This window comes from Caloenas nicobarica, chromosome 3 (assembly GCF_036013445.1).
Source record: "Caloenas nicobarica isolate bCalNic1 chromosome 3, bCalNic1.hap1, whole genome shotgun sequence".
Classification (NCBI taxonomy): Eukaryota; Metazoa; Chordata; class Aves; order Columbiformes; family Columbidae; genus Caloenas; species Caloenas nicobarica.
The window spans coordinates 48,007,790-48,028,898 of record NC_088247.1 but is presented as its reverse complement, the minus strand read 5'-3'; the positions used below and the strand labels follow the sequence as shown (position 1 = coordinate 48,028,898).

At 42.2% G+C, this 21,109-nt stretch overlaps 1 protein-coding gene across 1 annotated transcript; it reads left to right on the top strand.

The window, feature by feature from the left end:
- The first annotated feature begins 60 nt into the window (after window positions 1–60).
- Window positions 61–21,011, top strand: SNX3 (sorting nexin 3). Its single transcript, XM_065631429.1, has 4 exons — window positions 61–367; window positions 13,965–14,060; window positions 14,333–14,457; window positions 17,959–21,011. The coding sequence occupies exons 1-4, from the start codon at window positions 206–208 to the stop codon at window positions 18,062–18,064; spliced, it is 489 nt and encodes a 162-aa protein (XP_065487501.1). The 5' UTR covers window positions 61–205; the 3' UTR covers window positions 18,065–21,011.
- Window positions 21,012–21,109: the final 98 nt, after the last annotated feature.

Genomic DNA, 21,109 nt, shown 5'->3' with positions numbered 1-21,109 from the left:
GGCGCCTGAGGACTACAATTCCCAGGATTCCCTGCGCGCGGGCGGTGGGCGCATCCGCTGGCGGCGGCGGCGTGGGTGCGCGTTGCCGGGCGGTCAGCTGGCCGCGGGGCGATAAGAGGGCGGGCGGCGCGGGCCGGTGGCGCTCGGTGCTCGCTCACTCACTCGCGTTCTGCCGTGTTCCGGGGAAGAAGGCGTCCGCTCCGCCATGGCCGAGACGATCGCGGACACCCGGCGGTTGATCAGCAAGCCGCAGAATCTGAACGACGCCTACGGGCCGCCCAGCAACTTCCTGGAGATCGACGTGGGCAACCCGCAGACAGTGGGGGTGGGCCGCGGCCGCTTCACCACCTACGAGATTCGCGTCAAGGTGAGGGCCCGGCACGCCTTGGCCCGGCGGCGGGGGCCGCTGGAGCCGGCCCCGCTCCTGCTCGCCGAGGGGCCGGGCCCCTCGCCGCCGCCCTGGCCCAGGGGTGGTCGGGGGAGCCCAGCGGGCAGCCCCGCGGGGTACGTGCCCGCCCCTCCTGCGGCGGGTCCCGCGCCTCGGGAGCAAGTGTCAGGCGAGAGAAGGCGAATGCGGAGCCCGTGTGTCGGTGTTGGGCTCCGCCGCGGGCTCTGGCCGCCCATTATGTAACCGGGGGGGGGGGGGTGGGGTGTCCCCGCCGCCGGGGGTGGCCGGGGTGGCGGGGCCGGGCCGTCGTGTCCTTCAGGGCCCGTTTGACAGCGAGTGCGGTGCGTGTAGCGCTGGCGGAGCAGCAGTGGACTTCATCCTCGGGCTGAGAGCAGGCCCGGCTTCTGCAAGCGACTGGAGCTGAGAACTCGGATGGTCTCTTGGTAGCTAAGACAACGCGCCTCGGTTAAGATAACCAAAGGAGAAATGCCCTTTCAGCACTGCTGTGTACAACTGCTATTAGCCTGAAATATTGCTATACTGTGAGCAATTGCTTATTTGCCTCTAAGCGAGTAGAAGAGGGTGAGCTCTCAGTTGTCTGAGATGTAGTAAGATGGGTGGATCTGCCCTGAGAAGGAGGTCAAGTTCGGGATTCCAGGAGCCTCAAAAACCCACAGAGAATGTGTAAATAAGTCTAGTGGGCACAAGTGCTAGATCAAAGCTAGCCGAAGTGATAAGGTGAGTGTATATGGGGGAGAGATCCCATTTTATTTGTACCTGAAATATAAATTGAGTGCCTACTAAATAGGCTGTTTCTCACTATGTGTTATCAAATACTTAGTAGCACTAGATTCCTTCCTAGCTGCCAGGGCTGTGTACACTGACTTGCCCAAAAGGCTAGTAGTCTTGAGCTTGAGAAAAGCCATGTGAAGTCATTACAATGTTCCCTGGTCTTTCTAGTTACATAAACAGGGCCTGGAGGAGTGAACAGGAAAATGCAATATCTGCGGCATGGTCCTTCCTTGTGGCTGGTAGGGATTCAAGGCAGGGCGCCCTTTTAGTATACACTGCCAAGGATAAGTTGCATTGCAAAAGATGACCTCTTACAGTTTTGTCTTTTTTTGTATCTTGTGGTTGAGTCCACTACCTTGTATAGTTTTACTTTGTCACAGCTGATTGAACCTGGTCAGTTATTACAGGCAGTAATAGAGGAGGAAGAAGCCTCATTGATGCCCTGCACACATTCTCTGCAATAAGAGTTCTTTTTTCACTGTACACCATGGAGTCCACATGTCTTCGTGGCAGGGAAGGCTTCACCTGCGGGCTGCTGCCTTGGGTGCTAGAGTTCTTCAGACAAGACTAAAAGCCTGTGTGGATTTTCTGGTATTAAAGGTCTAAGTTCTCAGTTTAGTGTAACTTTACTTTAAAAAGCAAAGGTAACTGAGATCTAAAGCTATTAGGGAGGATACTACTTTAATTCTGATGCTGCTAAGTTATCATGTCCAGTAGCTCTTTTCATTTTTCAGGATGTGTCCACAGGGCAGGAAGAATAAACTAAAACAATTGTAGCCTGTGTTTGGCCTTCTGTGTGAGGACAAACTAGAACTTGCCAACTTGTCTTGCATTACACTGCCCTTACCAGGGCTGTAGCTGTCCACTTAGCAGAAATATGTAACTCTACCTTGCTGGGAGGTATTTGTGCCTTAAGTTCCTGATGACTTTTCTTTCCATGAGACCAAGCATTTGGACTTGCTGCATCCAGGGAAGATGATACAAAAGGGACTTAGCCATGTTATGACTTGGGAATTATGCCAGATTTGCTGGGATTAAAAAATATATTTTTTTAAAAAAATCCTTAACTGAAGTTCTTCAGCAGAAAGAAAAGCAGAAAACCAGGTTTTGAAACAGGTTACTCTTGGTCTATGTGCTGTTTTGGGGTAGAAAATTCTGGATCCCTGGTGTACTGAAAACCTAGAAGTGACTTGAACAAATATATGCTGTGATAGTACTGTGACCTTCCTCTGTTCTTCCTCCCAGTCTGACTACTGTGTAAACATTGCTTCCTCCACCATCCTTACTTGGCATCTGTGTGCTTGTGTACAGGACTATCTCTTACAAAACATCGTTCCCTTTCCAGTTGTGCACTACTGTATACAGTGCTTCCATGCTATATACATTCATAGCTGTCATGAACTGTAAAACTTACTTTTATGCCTCTGTATTCTGGAAGGTTACAGAGCAGGTAATACAAGTCGTGCAGAGTTATGTTCACTGTCTAAACTTGTATCAATTAACTGCTTCTCAGCAGAACACAGACCATGTTGCAAATACATGAGTCTCAGCACAGGAGAAGAGTTTGAGCTTGAATTGCTGTAGTATTGTATTTCTAAAAGGTAGGTCTTGTGCTATAAGCTGGATTTTGGAGTGTGGCAGACCATAGCCACCAGCTAGCCTCTCTGATTTGACAACTGCTTGCGGTCACAGAAAGTAGCAGCAGACATCTGCCGTTTCCCCCAGCAGTACTAGTGGTGGCAGCAGAACAAACCTGAGAAAATGGAGTTAGTTGTATCATATCTGGAAAACTATGACTTCAGCTAACACCAACATTAAAATGTGAAGTGGTGCAGAAATGCCTGGTGTAACTGCTGCCAAATTCTGGTAAAAGCTATTGGAAGCGTCATGTTATGGCTGGAGATAACGTGAAGCCACCAACATTGTCAGAGAGGACACTGAGATCCAGGTTTGCATTGAAGCAATTAGGCTTCTACCATTGTCCTGGTGTTTACAAACTTGGTCCAAGGGTAATTCTATCTTTATTGCTTTGTCCAAATCTCAAAGCTTAATTCTTCTGGGGAAGACTGAGCTTGCTAGCAGACTCCTGAAGTGATGTCTGATATTTAATATACCAGCAAAAAGTACTTGTGTGAAATACTGCAGAGTTCCCCCAAAGCTTTTACTGGCAAGCTTCCTATTGGTATTGCAGCTGAAGCATATCTTTTGCTTGGGAAGCAACAAGTGGAACAACCTCACGCTTTAGTTCTTGTATTGCTGTACTCATTGTCTTCTAGTGGAAGTTGGGAAGCCTGAGGGAAAACTCAAAAGTTTTGTGTAGGCTGGTCAGCTGTATACTACTGGATAAGCAAGTCAGTTGTATTTCAGTACTTGAGAAAGCTTTTCATAGCGTGTGTCTGAGCGAGCTGGTAGGATGGCTGTGCGTTGTAGTAAATCCATGGTACTTTCACAAGCAGTTAAGCTCTACAAGTGTTGCAAGTAGAACCTATACAGCACGTCCAGCGGGGCAGCTTACTTTGCAGATGGTCAGCTGGCCGAAGTGTTGACTTCTTGAGCCAATACATTAGTGCATTAAATAACATTCTATTCTCTGCAAACTGGACAAGATGATGACAAAGCTTTCCACTGTAGCAACCAGTATAAGGCACACAATGTGGTGGTATGCCACTGTGGTGCAGCTTGGCAATGAAAGGCAAACATCTTGTTCAGTAATAGTAAATGACAGAAAAAGCCATCCTGCAGTACTAAAATAGCAAATTTGAGTGGATTGTGTTCTTGACAGGGTACTTGAGAATTTGCTTTCCGTTAGCAACATTAGGTGGTGAGTTTGTACCATTCTAAGGTATCTTTTGTGTGAAGGCTTAGGGTGAGCTAAAAAGGAGAACAGTGCAGTAGAGTATAAAGCTCAAGTGCTTTTTTCTAGTGAAAAAAAAGATAAAGTAGTCATCTCATCTAAAGGTGTCTGGATGATTACAGTATGGTAACTGTGCAGTGGTTAAAACTGACATAGTCAGCTAGACTGCTTGCTAAAGTAAATCAACTCACTACTTCACTGCCCTTACTTCTTGAGGAAGAGTGTGAACCAAAAGTTAAGTTCTCCTTGTAAATACTGTTGCCTGCCATATGACGTTTCTCATGAGCCTTTGCTAGCTGTTCTACTCAGGAACCACCACCAGAGTGGTGGTGGTTCCCTGCTACTCGTTACACCTTTTCAAGGTGAGCTTGTGCATGTCAACACTCTTCAACCAGGGCATGTGAATATCTGTCACTATTTATGAGCTGTAAGCCACTCCTTTCTCTGAATTCCAGGAAGCAAATATAGAACAAATGACAGTTGTCATATTATCATCCTACAGTATGTCTGCAGTCCTCAGTCCAGTTCCAGGTATCATTTGACTTCTGCTGTAGTTGAGACAAACAATTTTCCTGGTAAGTCGGTCAACAGGAGCATCTTTGCTCAATCAGGTTCTGTGCAACACCTTCAGTTGCTAAATCCTTTAAGGAGACAAGACTTAAGTTTTACAAGCTAACTCCAATCCCAGCGACTGGTGACACGCTGCAAAGCTGTACACCCAGTGTAGAAGCAGTGCCATAGATAAGCGCATGGGTTGGAATACTGTCAACAAAGCATATGGATATCCAGGAACTTGCTACGTTTGGGAAAATATCACTTTGTTAACATTATTTCATCTGTTATTGTTTCTGTAGAAGTGACTTCTGTGCTGCTCATTTTAGTCTGGTTTGTCACCTAGACTAAAAGGTTAAATTATCTGTTTATGGTTAGCAAGAACTTGCAGAGAAGTCATTAATATTCAAATTGGCAGAACTAAAATAAAATACCTATTATGTGAGCTACTAGTCCAAGTAATTAAATAAGTGGGTTTTTTAGTCAAACCAAAGTTAAACAAAAGGCCTTTGTCTTAATTATGTTCTTTAATGTTGGATGGCCTGTTGGCTCTAATCAATATAATTAAACTCAGCACTAAGGCACACCTTAGCTTCTCAAGGCTCCACAGCTCAGTGACTTGTCTTGAGGTGTAGAAAGGTAACACCTTTCTGCTGTGCTTCCAGATGTTGTGAAATGCATCACTTGAGTGACACTGATGCTCTTGAAGGCAGCAGTCACCTTTCCAGTATCTTCTGCAGACAGACTCCTGTAGACCTACAGAGGTATTTGACTACATAGGCCCTGTGTGGGGAAGGAAGTGAACACACAGGCTGTGAAGTGCCTGCAGTATTAAAAATAGTATTGGTCTCAAAGGATTGGGGAAGTATAGCGAAGTACTGCTGAACTTGAGCTGCTTCTGAAAGTCTGTTCTCATCTTAAGCCATTGTATCCAAGCTGGGTCTTGAAAAAAATATTTGCATTTCAGCATATTTGTAGTAGTCTGACTTGAGTGACTGACTGATTTGAGTCTGACTTCTGGAATCAAATCAAGTCAGAGTAAGATGGTGAGTGAACTTAAAGTGTAACTTGCTCAGAAAGCACTTGTCTTACGCCATGGTTTTGCAAGGTGGCACTCTTGATCTGGTGAATGTGTCTTTGAAATGTTCTGTCCTTGAAAGGTACCCAATTTCTGTCCTTTACGTGTTTGGCAGGGTTTGAAGTTGCAGATTCTTCTCTGACTATGAGAAGAATCAAATCTGCTGGTACACCTAGTTGACTTGGACATTGTTCAGTTTCAGTGTGGAGTAATGACTAAACACTGACTCAACGTGGATGTGCTTAGGGATGCATAATCAGCACTAGTTCTCTATTTCTCTACTACTGCAAATTTTGCATCATGCTGCAAATCTGCTCTAACTGTAGTTACTCTTTTAATACCCTATTCTAGGCACTGCTACCAGTTAGATATTTTTAGACTGCTCTTCAAAGAATAAAAATGCACTGTTTCTGGCGACTTTGTTTTTCTGTTCTACAGCCCAGGTATTACACCTTGACAAACATTAACTGTTCCATTGAGTAATAATTCAGAAAAGGATAGCTGGAAGGCTAAGAACTTCCTAGGACACCGACTAGGGAGACAGAAGTGGAATAGGTTGGCTGAAAGAAACTTCCAAAGCAAGGAGAGTGGATTTACAAGTCTATTGCATGTATTTGCACTCAGCAGCTGATTTTTCCGTAGAGGTTTTTGATTAAACTAGGTTCAAAAGCCTAGTCCAAAGGTACTGATCTAGTTCAGTGTTGATGTCTGTTACTGTGTTAATAAAATAACCAAGTCTCTGAATAGTGCTTCTTATTAGTATATTAGTTTAACTGGTGACTTGGAGTCTTTTTATTCCTGTGCATACAATGTGGGCCTTGATTGTCATGTATTAAGAGTGCACTCTAGTACAGCACTGAACAGACCAAATCAAATGGAACAATGACTAATCTTTGTAGGGCAGATGGCCATGATCCAGGTAGGCACGTGATGCCGGGGTATTTTGATACATCTTTATTTTTAGATGGCCTGTCAAAAAAGTGTCGACTTGAACTTCAGAGCAGTCAGGTCTCTACTGTTTTTCATCTGGGGAAATAAATAATGCAGTGTAGATTTATGAGCTTCTAACTGTAGGGGAAGTATTTTCTAAATTTTTTTTCACTTGGTAATGCAGTGCCAGTTGCACTGCTGGAGGCTGGTTTAGCAAGTACATAGTCTGAATGCCCTATGAAAGGCCTGAAGTTGCTGTTGCTGCTGTAACGTTTTTGATGTGAGAAGGATGGAGAAACCCTAACCTTCTGGTCAAAGTATAAAACCAAATATTTTACTGACTGAAAAAAGGTCCATGAACATATTCCTTCTATGGCTATTTCTTAAGAATCCATCTCAAAACTTGTCAGAGAGGATCTTCTGGGGCACATGACAGTATATTAATTTTTATATATATATAGTTTGTGTTGGCCACAAAGCTGACCTTGAAAGTCTATTAGCTGCTGTATAGCAGCTTTACTCTAAAATCCAGAAGAAAATGAAGCTATATCCTAAGCATTTTAAAGCTGCCTCTATACCTGGAAATAAAGCTTCAGAGACTATTTCTGTGGACCTAAACTGCAGCAACCCCTGAGCACTAAGATATGCTATAAAGAAATTAAAAGGAACTGTCAGCCTTTCTGCAGCTGTTAGGTGGCTACTTAATAAAGTGAACATTACTGTTCCAATAAAACTGGAAATATGAAGAGAATTTCTTGATACTTAGTATACTTCTTTATGGGTTACTTGTCTCTTGCTTCTTGCATGTTTGTGAAGTGTAGGGATACTGGGCTATCTCTAGCTTGCAAAGCACATTAAAATTTTTGTTCCTGATATAAGCTATGAATTGCAGCAACTCACTGCAGTTTTGTCAGCCCCATTTGACCATAGCTGGTAGATGTCAGCTAATGATGCTAATGTGGTGCCTCTTCAGTCATTCTCAATGAGGAATGAATGGTAACATTACAGTAGGGTAAACCAGAACACATGGCAGTTATACCATGTAGTTGTGTAAAAGTAGCAATCCTTTCTCTTCAAAAGGAATATTTGGTATTTCAAAGAAGTCTTTGGCTTGCTAACCCTGAAAAATTATCTAGAGTTACTAATTCTGTCTAGGTGTTGTGCTTTTGCCTGAAAGTGTCCTTAAACTGGGTTCCTGTTTTTACATTTGGCTTCTGAGCGTGGAACCTGAAGAATAAAGAATCACTAAACAACACATTTTTCTAGACTCACTCTGATTTGAGCCCTTAGACCACGGCACACTGTAATTCAGCTGTTTGTGATGTTGGTGGATTTGATCAGGTGATGATAGATGCTGCTTGGCAAAAACCCAGACACCCCTATGCTTTTTTTTTTATAGAGCAGCTCTGGGCTCAAGGTATTGAACTCGACAAAGGTTAACTCCTGTCCAAAGAATGGTAGTCTTTGTCATTGTGTTGCTGTTAGGATTTAACTGCCATAGTCTTTAAGATGGAAAGCATCCTAGCTCCATGTCTCGGTACTGTGGAGTGCTGCGAAGCTCTATGGTTCTTGGTGTAGCTTAAGTCAGCATTGTTTAAAACTTGAATGTATAGATATGGCCAGACTTTTTCAGTGTTCTATTAGCCATACAGTTTCTGCATGTCATGTATTGTACCTTCAGTAGACCTGGACAGCAAGCAGATAAAAGGGGAGATCGAACTCTGCTTTGATCAAAATTACTGACACCTAAAACAGCAACAGTGTCTTTGTGACCTTTGGCAGTGGGCAAAGAGATTTTTACTTCAGTAAACTACACAGCAAAAATCTGAACTTCTAGCAATGGGAGTTTAGAGCATGTTTGCCACCTTTATTGCTTTTTATATTTGCAGGAAATTGAGAGGTAGCTGCTTATGTCAAGTCAGGAAGGAAATGAACCACTGGCAAGGTTTTGGCAATAGCAGTGGTCTGCTGGAGCCAGTTTCTTGTACTAAGGGACAGCAGGCTCTTGTGTTAAGAAAACCATAATACTTTTTTATCCATCCTGAATGCTACTGACTGTAATACCCCAGAGCTCCCATTGGCTGATTGGAAATGCAGCCAAAGGGTTTAGTCTCTTGACAAAGATTACCGCTTGTATGAAGAGATAGTAAGAAGCTTGAATTTAGCTTCTGAGACTCAAGGCCACGAAGTTCTATCAAAAGTGAGCTGAGTGCTTTCTTTCTCCATATTTTAATGGAAATAGAGTTGTATCAAGGCTACCATAACCTACTTGAAAAGACAACATCAAAGCAGGTGCTATGGCAACAGCACAGCTTGATTCTCAGTCCGTTAGGAGTGGGAGACATGGGCAACGCAATGCTGCTGATGAGCGTTACACTGGCAGATGAGGAAATGAATCAAATCTACCTCAAACTATCCTGGACAACTACAGCTGTGGAGTTTCTGCAGTTGTGGGGGTGGACTGGGCTGCACTGACATTCAAAATCAATCTTGTGGAGTGTCAGCATGCTCTTTGAAGGAACCCAAATGCTGTTTGCATTCAATTTGTGCCTGGAAACAAATTTATAGGAGCAAGTCTGGCTATTTGCAAAGCTTTTTCCATTCACTGGTTAAATTAATCTAGTCTAGATAAAACTTAAAATTACTTAGAATTCTAAACTAATGTATTTGAAATAAAGTACTCTAGTGTTCTTCCTGCATCTAAGGTAACTTATATACCAGAATGGCTGCACTGGAGAGCTGTGTATCTGAAGCTGAATGGGCAGTGTTGAGTAGTACTCAAACTACTTGCATTCTGCCTGTGAAAATCTCCTCACCTGTATATGTAAACAATTTTCAGACTTTTAACTGGGCATAGCTTGGGGATTGACTGTAGCAACAGCTAGAAGACTGTCTGGTTACCTAAGCTACTGTCTTAGGACTGTAACTTGCTTCTGAGGTGAACTGGGACCCTCTTGAGCTTGGAGTTGGACTTGCAGTTTGAATATGTTGTATTAATAATAACACAAATATAGCTGAAGAAATGTCTTCTATGAATACAGGTTTTGCCCTGAAGTCTATTAGCAGGCAACCGCTGCTTTCCATTACCAGTATGAACACTAGCCAAATTACTGTAGAAACTCATTTGGCATCTGAGTAGAAGATTGCAGGAGTGACTTAAGGGCCTGGGTTTCTCATCTGCTGTTTAGCTATGTAACTTGGGACCAGTTCTGACGGTGTTTATTCTAGTGTACTGGCTTGGCCATTAACTCACCCAGCAGAATACAGATTGTTAGTTTAACAGTCAGAGAAAGCCTCATGGGTGTGTGCTTATAGTCTGATACAGAAATGGTGCTAGAGAGAGTCTGTCTTGTCTTAGCAGCCCAGAAGGCAAATCATATCCTGGGCTGCATCAAAAGTGTGACCAGCAGGTCAAGGAAGGTGTTTCTGCCCCTCTGCTCTGTTCTGCTGAGACCCCACCTGGAGTCCTGCATCCAGCTCTGGAGCCCTCAGTACATGAAAGACATGGACTTGTTGGAGAGGGTCCAGAGGAGGCCACAAAAATTGTCAGAGAGCTGGAACACCTCTGCTGTGAGGACAGGCTAAGAGAGTTGGGGTTGTTCAGCCTGGAAAAGGCTCCAAGGAGACATTATTGCAGCCTTTCAGTACTTAACAGGGGCCTGTAAGAAAGATGGGGACAGGCTTTTTAGCAGGGCATGTTATGACAGGGCAAGGGGTAACAGTTTTAAACTAAAAGAGGTGAGATTCAGGCTAGACATGAGGAAGAAATTTTTTACACTGAGGCTGGTGAAACACTGGCCCAGGTTGCCCAGGGAGGTGGTGGATGCCCCATCCCTGGAGACATTCAAGGCCAGGCTGGATGGGGCTCTCAGCAACCTGATCTAGTTGAAGATGTCCCTGCTCATTGCAGAGGGTTGGACTAGATGACCGTTGAAGGTCCCTTCCAACCCAAACCATTCCATGACTCTGTGGTCTTTCTGTGCTTAAGATTTTTGGGCTATGTGGGACTTCTGGAGAGCTTGTTTATTGCTCATTCTGGAATAATGCTTTATCTACAATTCTGACAAGTGATTTGGTTGTCTAATATCTTAGGTAGTGCATAACCTTTTCAGGTTGAAACTGCTAGGAGGCAAGATTTCAGACTAGGAAGTTGTTGAAAATGCTTTTGATAAAAATAAGCCTAATTATCACACTGTAGAAGAAACAATTACTGCAGTAATTATGCAGAATTTATCAGAGGAATGAGCTGTGCTCCAGGGCTTGTGCCAAACTGGGTCATGAGTTTCAGGATAGTAGACTTGGCAGATCAGCAGGCCAGAAAACTGACACTAGTGCTGAATGCACATGGGGAGAAATGTTTGTAAAAATAAAACTAGCCTGACTTCAGGTTTTGTGCCTTAGTCTCATCTCTGTTCTAGCAGGCAAACAAAGCACTAATGGTGTTCAGAATAGTTACTGGCACCTCAGTGACTACACAAAGACAATTCCCGACATAGACCGTGAAACTGAGAATAAATTTGATACGCTGGATGGTCTTGAAGTGGCACTTCAATTGAAATCCAAAGTTTCTGCTGACACCTTCAAGTTGTCTCGTTCTACTGAATTCTTACTCAGTGATAGCCCATGCTTCAGCAGCTGTCTGGCTTGCTTAAAGAAAACTATCTGTCCATGGTAGATGGAGGCCGTAGGACATGTGGAAACCCTTCCACTGAAGGAAGAAGGGGTCTGCTCAAACAGGGTTATTAATGAGAAGCAGGGTTATGAATTAGAAAGGCACATACTGTAACTTCAGGTTTGAATATATCCCGAGTTAAAAATAGGGACCTAGGATGTAAAAAGGTTTAACAGTACAAAACAGGACTCTCAAATTCCTTTCTTTAAAAAAAGTAGATTCCTTCTAACAGCAGCATATATGAAGAACGCTGCTTATCAATACTAATTTCTGGAGGAAGGAGAATTGCTGTAGTTTCTGGATTTTGAGAAACATGAGGTTTAGAATCTCTCTCTAATAGAGAGCTCCGATTCATATCCAGGCCAAAGGACAGGGAACACACACTTTGCTTTAGCATGTAATTGTCAAATTGTGACTTGAAAGCCACTTAAATTAAGGGGAGCCTTCTAGCACACATTTCAGTTTGAACATTTCCAGTGCTTATGATCATGATCAAAAATTGGGGATTTTTGAACTCAATGGCAAAACAAGTACTTTAGCTGTCCTTTCCTCCAACTTGCTAGCGGGACTAGCATGTCAAAAGTTCAAAAGGGGATGCAGAAGGTAAAATAAGCTCAATTGGCACTCAATTGGCCCACATTGTACCGGTAAGCCTGATATGTTGTTTGGAGATTAACTTTGTAGTCTTCATGCCCAGAAGCATGAAAAGAGTTCCTGAAGACCTGGGAACTGATTGTTTTTAGCTGCTTTTATTCAGTTCTAATCCCTCTTGTAAGTAACTTGAGAGGAGAATGGAATACTTTCTGCAGGTGGGAGCCTATTTGTTAAATATTGGAAAGGACTTTCTACCTGAGACACTGACAGAGTTGATGTTGTAATGTGGAAGGCTGAACTTGGTTAAAAAGCCAATAGCTGAAACTGGAGAAAAATAATCCACTACTTCACTTCTGGGAATCTCCTTCATGCACTCTGGGGGACCGAGCTTTATTTACTCTTGAGTATTCTTATCCTCAAGATGAGTGTTTATTTATGAAGCCTGACTTCTGACATAATAGTCTTAAGTGCGATTTTATTATTAGTCACTAGTACAATCAACATTTTACCTGAGGAGGAGAGCTTTAATACTTTTAAACACTTAGCAATAAGAGATTTCGTAACAAAACACTGTTCTGTACTTTATCATCTGTAGATCATGGACTAAATAGCATAACGTGAAAGTACACAACTAACTTGTCAAGTACTTTTGAACTGTGACAGCCAAAAACTCCTTATGGCCGACAGTAATACAATGCCTATACTCTTAGGCCTTCCTAGTGCAGGAAAGTATCTTTGCAATTAAACTTGTTCTGAGCAGCCAAAAGTGTCACTCAGTGATAGCTTAAGCATAATAGCCTATAAATGGCACTGTACAGGGATATCCACTCAAACTGGGACTGGAAGCTGAGTGAGGTGGCTTACAACTTAAAAAAATAGCAATAACCAGAAGGCACTAGCTGAGAATGACTACTGTGCTTTTGCCAACAGGAAAACTGGGAATAACCTTAGTCCCATGTGAACATCAGCATCCTAGGGTACTCCTGGAGCCTTCTTTCAAGGTGTATAAGACAGTGAATATCCCGCCTGACAACAGGAAGTTTTATTCTGTTAGTGCTGGTTATGGATGGCAATTACAGACTCTTGGTCTTGCCTTAGTAAATTGTAACTCCTACACGTTTTTTAACACTCTAACCAGTTTGCCATCTCAATGACATTTAAGCTTCATATTGTGGTGATGTCATTAGGAGAGTGCTCTCTCTGTGCCTACTCTTAAAGTAACATGCAAGTTGGATTAGAACAATGGGATAACCTGGCATCCCAAGAATGAATACATGTAATATAGGCTCTTACACAAGTTAGCATAAGGACACCTATCAAAATGCTCAGGTATGGTCTTGTGCAGCATCATAGCTTGGCCCCCATTTGATGGGTGTTAGAGCTGGGTGCTGACTCTTAGCCTTAGGAAAATTCTGCCTCATCAGGCTCCACTTGATTTAACTTCGTAGCAAAACAATCTGATCTTATCAGCACTGGATGTTGTGTTGCATCTCAGCCTTGTTGGCTTCTTTGGAGCTATGCAAACTTGGCAGCTTGTGCTAGTAAATCTTCAACTTCATCTGTCCTGAATGGATTCACTGTAAGACTTCTTGGTTTTGCTTTTAAAGATGTGGAGGCCATGTTGTATCAGGTAGCAGAACAGCACAGGAAGCTTGGTCAGTGTTCTGTGCTGATACCTGAAACACTCCCTTGAATGCAACAAGAGCAGCCTGTGTGGATTAGGACTTTTTCTTCCACCCACCCCTGATCTTGTATGTATATTGGCACTGGGAGTCCAGGTCCTGAGACAGTGAGAATATCAGATGCTTCTGCAACCTTAGGAACATCTCCTCAAGTGACCAGCAAATCACCTATGCTCCTAGGTGATATGGTGGCAAAATACCAGTGATTAGGATGCTGTGTAAATGAGGCCCACAGTTAAGCAGTTTGAGGCACAGCTTATGTAGCTTACAGAGCTTTATCTTTATTTCTGTGTCTTCAGTGTTTCTCAATACTGTTGTTGTTGCTGAAGTGGAACTAATTTGTAACTTAACAGCTTGTTTCTTGCTTCTGCTTATCAAAACTTCTAGTTTGTCTAATCAATAGATTATATTATTGTTTTCAGACAAATCTACCTATCTTCAAATTGAAAGAATCTACAGTTAGAAGAAGATACAGTGACTTTGAATGGCTAAGGAATGAACTAGAAAGAGAAAGCAAGGTGGGTAAAATGTCCAGAACTAAAACACTGTCTTTCAGCAAACCTCAGTTGTACAATGCTAGAGGCTGTTTAATGGTTTTGAGTTAATTCAGAGTTAAACTACTTGAATTCAACTTGTCTCTATGGCAGATACTGTTCTTCTCTGGTCGTGTTTTATTACTTCACTAGGGATGTGATTATTGAGTTGGTTCCTTTAGGAGGAAGAGGTGGCACAGGAGGTGTATAAACTTGCTTACAGGCTGCACCTAAGGATGCTCTTCTAAATCTTTCAGGTTGTGGTGCCTCCTCTACCAGGAAAAGCTCTTCTCCGTCAGCTCCCCTTCCGAGGAGATGATGGCATATTTGATGATTCCTTTATAGAGGAAAGGAAGCAGGCTCTTGAACAATTCATAAACAAGTAAGTGTTAGTTATCTGGAGACAAACCCAGAGCTTGGTTCTGGAAAAATTAATTAAAGCTGTTCATCCTCTAATTTTGGTAGCTGCACTATGTTCAGAATAATAACTTTCACATAATCTTTCAGTAGGACATACTAACATTGCTCATGCGGTGTCTAGTTCGGCTATCTTAATGCTTACCTGAACAGCTGAAATGAATGTTAGTGTTGTTAATTTATGCAAATTACTACTAAAATTATAGCATCCAAAATAGTTCTGTTTTTTCATTTCTGAAAAGGTATCCTCCATTGGGTGAACAATGGAGCTTACAATGGGCTTACAGCAGTTTAGATTGATTGCAGATGTGAAGCATTATCAGTTCATATAATAATGCACATTTTCTCTAATCGTCAGGAGAATATTTCAGAAATTTAAGAACTACCTGAGGTATGCACATATATAGTTTGAAATAGATACTTTGGGTTTTGTCACTGCCTTTCAAAAGGTGAGCAGAAATTATTGTAACCAAGTCCATTATTCCTTTTCTACCATCTGACACTACTGACTGCTCTCCATAGAATGACCTGAGCTACTTTCATTTCTTTAACAATGCGGATCCAAACAGTGAAAAAGAAGGAATACTGTCAGTTAACCAGCTCCTCAGGTCTCTAGAGCCAACACTGTTCAGACCAGCTGGATTTAGGACTCCTCCCTTTCAAAGTTCAAGCTTGTCAGTTCCACTAGTGTTTTAATCTTGTTCAATAGCAATGCTGTTTAACAGGGACAAAGGTTGTGAGTTAAGCCAGAACTTCATCTGCTCTGCAGTTATTGTTAGTCAGGTCAGGCATGTGGCTTGGAGTTGCAAGTGACTGGTTCACTATGACTCTGTCTTGTCTAAGTAACTTAAGTGTGACTGTATGAAATCTCTTAAGTTTTCATTCACATAGTTGCTTGCTCAATTTATAGGAATTGCTAATGGTTCTGAGCAGGTAAAATGCTTCAAAATGCCCTTTCCTCTGTTCAAAGACAATTTCCAAGGTGTATAGTTTTGCATTACGACAGGAAGGTAAATGTCCTTATAAGAAGATTAAATGTGTTTAGTATTTTTAAGGCTGTATAATCAAGGCAGTCATGACTATAAAGTACAACTATCTTTGCAGCTTGGGACTCTTAAGTGTGGAAGAAGTGCACTTACTGAAAGTCTTGTATGTGAAGATTAGCATTATGTGGGGGAAGAGAGCCGATTATGTTCTGAAGCAGCAAATAATGAAACAGTCATCTTAACTGGAATCTGCAGAAAAACTCAATATAGCTGATAGAAGTGGAGTGGCTAGTTTACTGGTATCACTTGTTCAGTCCTACAGCAAGTAATACATTGATCTTGTGGAAATGTAAAGCTTCTTGGTCAATTTTTCCTCCTCTGAAATGTAAAAGCGGGCTGTTAATATAGATATGGATGTAATGGCAGACTTGAGTACAACCGGAACAAGATTCTTCAGGCAGAGCTCCTGGCTATTCAGCCTCGTCAATTTATTCTAATGGCATGACCAACTCATCAAGCAAATATTACTAATTAAAGTTTTGAACCATGTAGAAGCTTTGAGACTTCTACCAGGTACTCTGGGTACTAGTTAAATTTGTCCTGAAGTTAATCTGCATAATACATTGACATTACTGCATTCTCAAAGCTGGTCTCTGCTCCTAGAACTAGAGAAGAGTCTCTCAGATAATTGATATCACTGTATCGAAAAAAGAACTTGATACACCAATGCCAGTTCTTGATATCCAAGATGTTGTTAAGAAGCTTTGTCATAGAGAAGGACTAAATCACAGCAATGCAGCTTCCTTGAGTCAGCTCTCTTGGGCCATCTTGCTGACACCAGCATCACCACTACCTACAATGACATTAACAGGGGTAGTTATGTTGCAACACACTTGTCTGCCTGAACCTGACCTTGGGTTACATGAAAATTTTTGAAGTAGCAGCTGCTCTGTGTAAGGGTCACCTTAGAGAAGAAAACTGAGGAAAAGCCAATGCAGAGTGAGGTATTCATTTGAAACTAAGAGCTGAATATGAGCGATTAGATCTGGTCTTGCAATTGAGCCACCAATTTGCAAGGCTTCCTGAAAGGGAGAAGAAATATGTTGCTGCCTCATCATCTTCTCCTGTATATCTTTCTCTTGAAGTTCAATGCCAGCAACTTCAGTCTGCTGGGAGTAGGAAACAAACTAGTTATTCCAGACCATCTTCCTTGTGAACTAGTGCTTGAGACTGCTGCCCATTTACTAGAACCTGGCAAGATTGTTATGTTTTATGACTGCACTTGAAGTAATCTGTCAATGCTGAATAGGAGAGCTCAGCTTCCTCATTAAAGGACACCCTCAGTGACAAGTGAGTAATGATAACTGAATCTGTCTTATGGCAAAATAAGCACTAACAGATACATTTGGAGAAGATGCACAAAAGTGCTTGAAAGTACTGATGCTGAGCCACTAGAGTTGACTGTGTTTAACACATGTTCGACTAGATATCTACTCTAAATAGAAGTTATGTTCTGACAGAGATGGAAGCCATAAAGGTGACACAAGCTGTCCTAGGGAAGTTGAGGGGCTTTCTCTCTTAAAGGGAGAAGATTGTCTTGATTGACTGGATGTAACTTTTCAAACCATACTGCTTTAGGTTTTCATATCCATAAGTGATAAACTTCCAGGGATTCTGATTCTCTTGTATTTTTACCTGTGCAGAAAGCTGCATGGTGTTTCAAGGGTTTAAATGCAATACCTTGTGGTTTTCTTCCAAGCTTGGGGATGTTTTCTAATTCAATTTCACTCCTTTGCCGTTAAAAGGATGGTGGATCAGTCTATATGTGGACCAAAACTAAATCTGCTGTAGAGGTGCTGGTCTCTTCTAGAGCAGACAAGTTCTGTGTCTCCTATGTTTCATATCTAAAGACATCTGCAATTAACAGAATTGCCCATACCCTCTGACTCTGCATCAGTGCTGCTTGTACACGCTAGGAGTAGTGACCACAATAAGTCACTGATCTAAACAGCATCAGAGGCTTGAGAAGACCTTCACACCCTCTGGTGGAGTAAGTCTTTAAGTTTGCTTGGGCCACTACTATTGAGTTAGACCAAGAACTGAGGGGTTGAACTGCATTTAGACGGGTGTCCTGTGTCAAAGGCATCAAAACGTGTAAAAATCCGCTTAGCTTGCCGAACTCTAGGTTTCCTAATGCTAGGATGGGGTCTTTGATAGTCCCCCTCAATTGCAGGTGGCAGATGATGACATAACATGGTTCCAAATGATCAGCAGTAGCTCAGGGTTCTTATGGACTTGCTTCATCTGGGGGAGGATGACAAATCTTGCTGCTAGACATTCTAGTCACAAACGGTGAACTAGAAACAAGATCTATGCCTGAGTGCAGAACCACAGGTTACTGATAAGAAACCTTGCTCTGCTGGCTAGCTACAAGTAGACTCAATTTGTTAGCACTAACGCTTGTTTCTTTTTCTCTCCAGGGTTGCAGGCCACCCACTGGCACAGAATGAGCGCTGTCTTCACATGTTCTTACAGGATGAAGTAATAGACAAAAACTACACACCATCCAAAATAAGACATACTTGAGTTCTGAAACTATCTTCTCAAACATTAGTGGTTCTTATGCTTGGTTTTAAGAGGTTGTAGTTTGTCTTAGCATGCTGAGGATAAACAGGCACGAAGTCTCCACTAACATCAGTACACCGCTTGGTCTTTGCATTTGCTTTATAGCACTAAAGAACTCACTTGTTTTCTAGCTAAATTCCTCTGAATCCTTGATTTAAGAGTATTACACTATGAGACCATCCACCCCTTGCAATGTCTCACAAATCTTTCCACTCTTATTTGCAATGACTTAATGTCTACTGACTTGGCCTTACTTGAACTTGCACAGTTGTAGTGTCACGTGTTCACTTGTATTTAACTAAACTGCTATGCTATTTCTGAGGTAGTCATCTGTCTGAACTTCTGTAGAAAGACTGCTTTATTTCTGATAACCTGTGTGAGAAACACTTATGCAATTGTCTTCAAGCGTGTAAAACACTTTATACTGAGTAATGAGGGAATTATCTTTATATTCTGTAAGAGGGGAAAAAACCAAATTTATATACTAAAGTAACTTGTCTAAAGTTTTGAAATAAAAGTGAAAATGCACTTCAAATGTTTTGTCACTCTTGACCTTGAGTGTGGAGTATCTCATGCTTTCTGAGCAGCAGGGACTTGACTATACCAAGTGGACTGATGTTTCAGCCTTGCTGTGATGCTTTTCTGCAATGTAGCCTTGTGTTACTAACAGCCAGCACTAAATACCCTCTGATGCTGGCACTCACTGCTGGAGTGTTAAAGAACACAGAAAGGTATTGAAGGCTGTTCCTGAGCCAAAGCTGGAACCCCGTTCATGGGAGGCAGCCAACAGATCTGTTGCTTCAGTAAGTTTGGGAAAAGAGTACCTTTTGACTTGGCATGAGAAGCTTCAACTAGCAAGTGAAAATTATAGCATCCTACTGAGAAAGAAATGTTGATGTAACCTATAATATATTATAACTTTAGTCCTAGATTGGAGTAGCTCTGCAAATACAACTGGGGACATGAAGGTGTACAAGCCTGCTGTAAGATGTGGTCACAGCCACTTCCCTGAACACTAAAGAAAGGGGAAGCCTGTAGCATTATTCTTGTGTGACCACTGATGAAATTAAGGTGGTTGCCAGAACTGCAGTTCACAAGCAACACTGCTGAAGTCTTCTTTCTTACTAGATGCTTCTGTAGATGGAGAAGCTTCCTTAGTGCTTCCAAATGTGACATGGGAGTTACCCATTCAGATGTTCTTGAAAACAGATTCAAGAACACTCTAGTAGCAATCTGATTTGGTGTTTTGTGCTATTTGGTAACAATACATGGTGGTCTGGACTTGGCTCTACTGCTTTTTCTTTTATACTACTTATCACTGAGAACGTCCTACAAACCTACTGGCAGAGTTAATTTGCTTTAGATAAGACCACTAACCTCATTTATGGAAGTCTGGATGGAAAAGATTGAATGGACAAAATAGTGAAAGGATGACTGGATTGTATGTATTACTAGTGAATGGTAGTTAGATGCTCAAATAACTGCTCTTTCTCCCTCATACTTAACACAGACTGTATTGAATCTGCCCAGTACTTGTATTAATGACACCAGGAACCAAAACTGACACAGCTGACTTGCAGTCTAGAGCTATCTTTTCAATAAGTTATGATAACATAAAATCAATTCTAAAATTCAGTGTGCTTGTTGAATTGCACTTAAAAGTTGAGTTACTCTCAGAAATGGGGAAAGAAGAGCTAAATGTATGTGGAAGGTTTAGATACATAGTAAGGTGTTTTTCTCAAATGTTCTTTTCTGAGAGAAGCTTCTGTGAGAAATCAAAGTAAATGCCCTATCTTATGCTTAAAAGATGATGATGCAATCTGTATCATCTGCAGCAGGGTTGGAAAAAAAAAGCTGAAGAGGAAAAAGCTGTGGGCTTGATGTCAAAGTATTCCTCTTTCCAAAGTGAGTACTTTGGAGTGTTGACCTCTGAGGTCAATGGGACATCTGCGCTGGACTCTGGGATTTTTACCTGGGCTTCAGCCCTTCGAGGCCAACTGGAGACCCTAATTCTAGTGTAGTGTAACTGGTTCTGCTTCTGTGCCATCTGCAGCACTGGAAGACATGGTCTGAGATTAGCTGTGCTAAAACCACAGGGATCTGGGTGGTGTTCTCTGCTCCTGAGTTTGCTTTGCAAGTGGGCTAGGTCTTGCAGGTAAGAGGAGGAGATGTGGGTGTGCACCCATTGCCTTGTCTGCTTCGCAACTGGGAGGAAGCCAGTTGCGTCCCCTAGGCTGGGTGGTGTGGGGACTGGGACCACAGCATGCTGCAGAGAGTGGGTGCCTTGCAGCCGGGGTGCAGTTCATGTTTATTCCTGCTCCGGGACAGCAGCATGAATCTTACCAAAATGAGTGTTCTGTCATGGGTTCTGCACAGTGCTGGGTTTAACAGCAGAAAATGGTTGAAGGTTATTGCAGGTGCAGTAAGAACGCTTCATCAAGCATTTGTTGGTGTCTTTCTAAGAATGTGCTATGCCCTGTGGTAAATGCATCCTCAAGTGCTCCATGCTAGTTTGTATAGAAGATGTCCTGAAGTCTTGTAGTCTATGCTTTGTGTCACCCAACTCATCTAATGACTGGTCTTGTGTACTTTTGGTCTGGCTCTCTTGGAAAGGGCAGAATGCACAAATGGAGGAGAGATGGGGTGAAAACTTTGAAACATTTGAGATTTTGGTGCTTGGAGTCAATGGACCTAGGATTTCACTTGTGATCTGTGTCCTTGACGCTAAAAACCAATGAGCCGTTGATCTGCACTGTGCATTTCCACCACTCATTTTAGTGTGTATGGCTCTTCAGTCACTCATTGCCATATGAACCATATGTTACATTTCCCTCCTCCTATTGCCAACTTGTGCATTGGGAGTTGCTTATCTCATTCTTTAGTGTGATGACACAATTGGACACCTTAATAAAACCTCAGAATGTCTTTAATTGAAGCAGTGTTTTTCTACTCATCAACCTTTGTTAGCTGCACAATTTACTGATATTAAAAACTGCAGTAACGTGA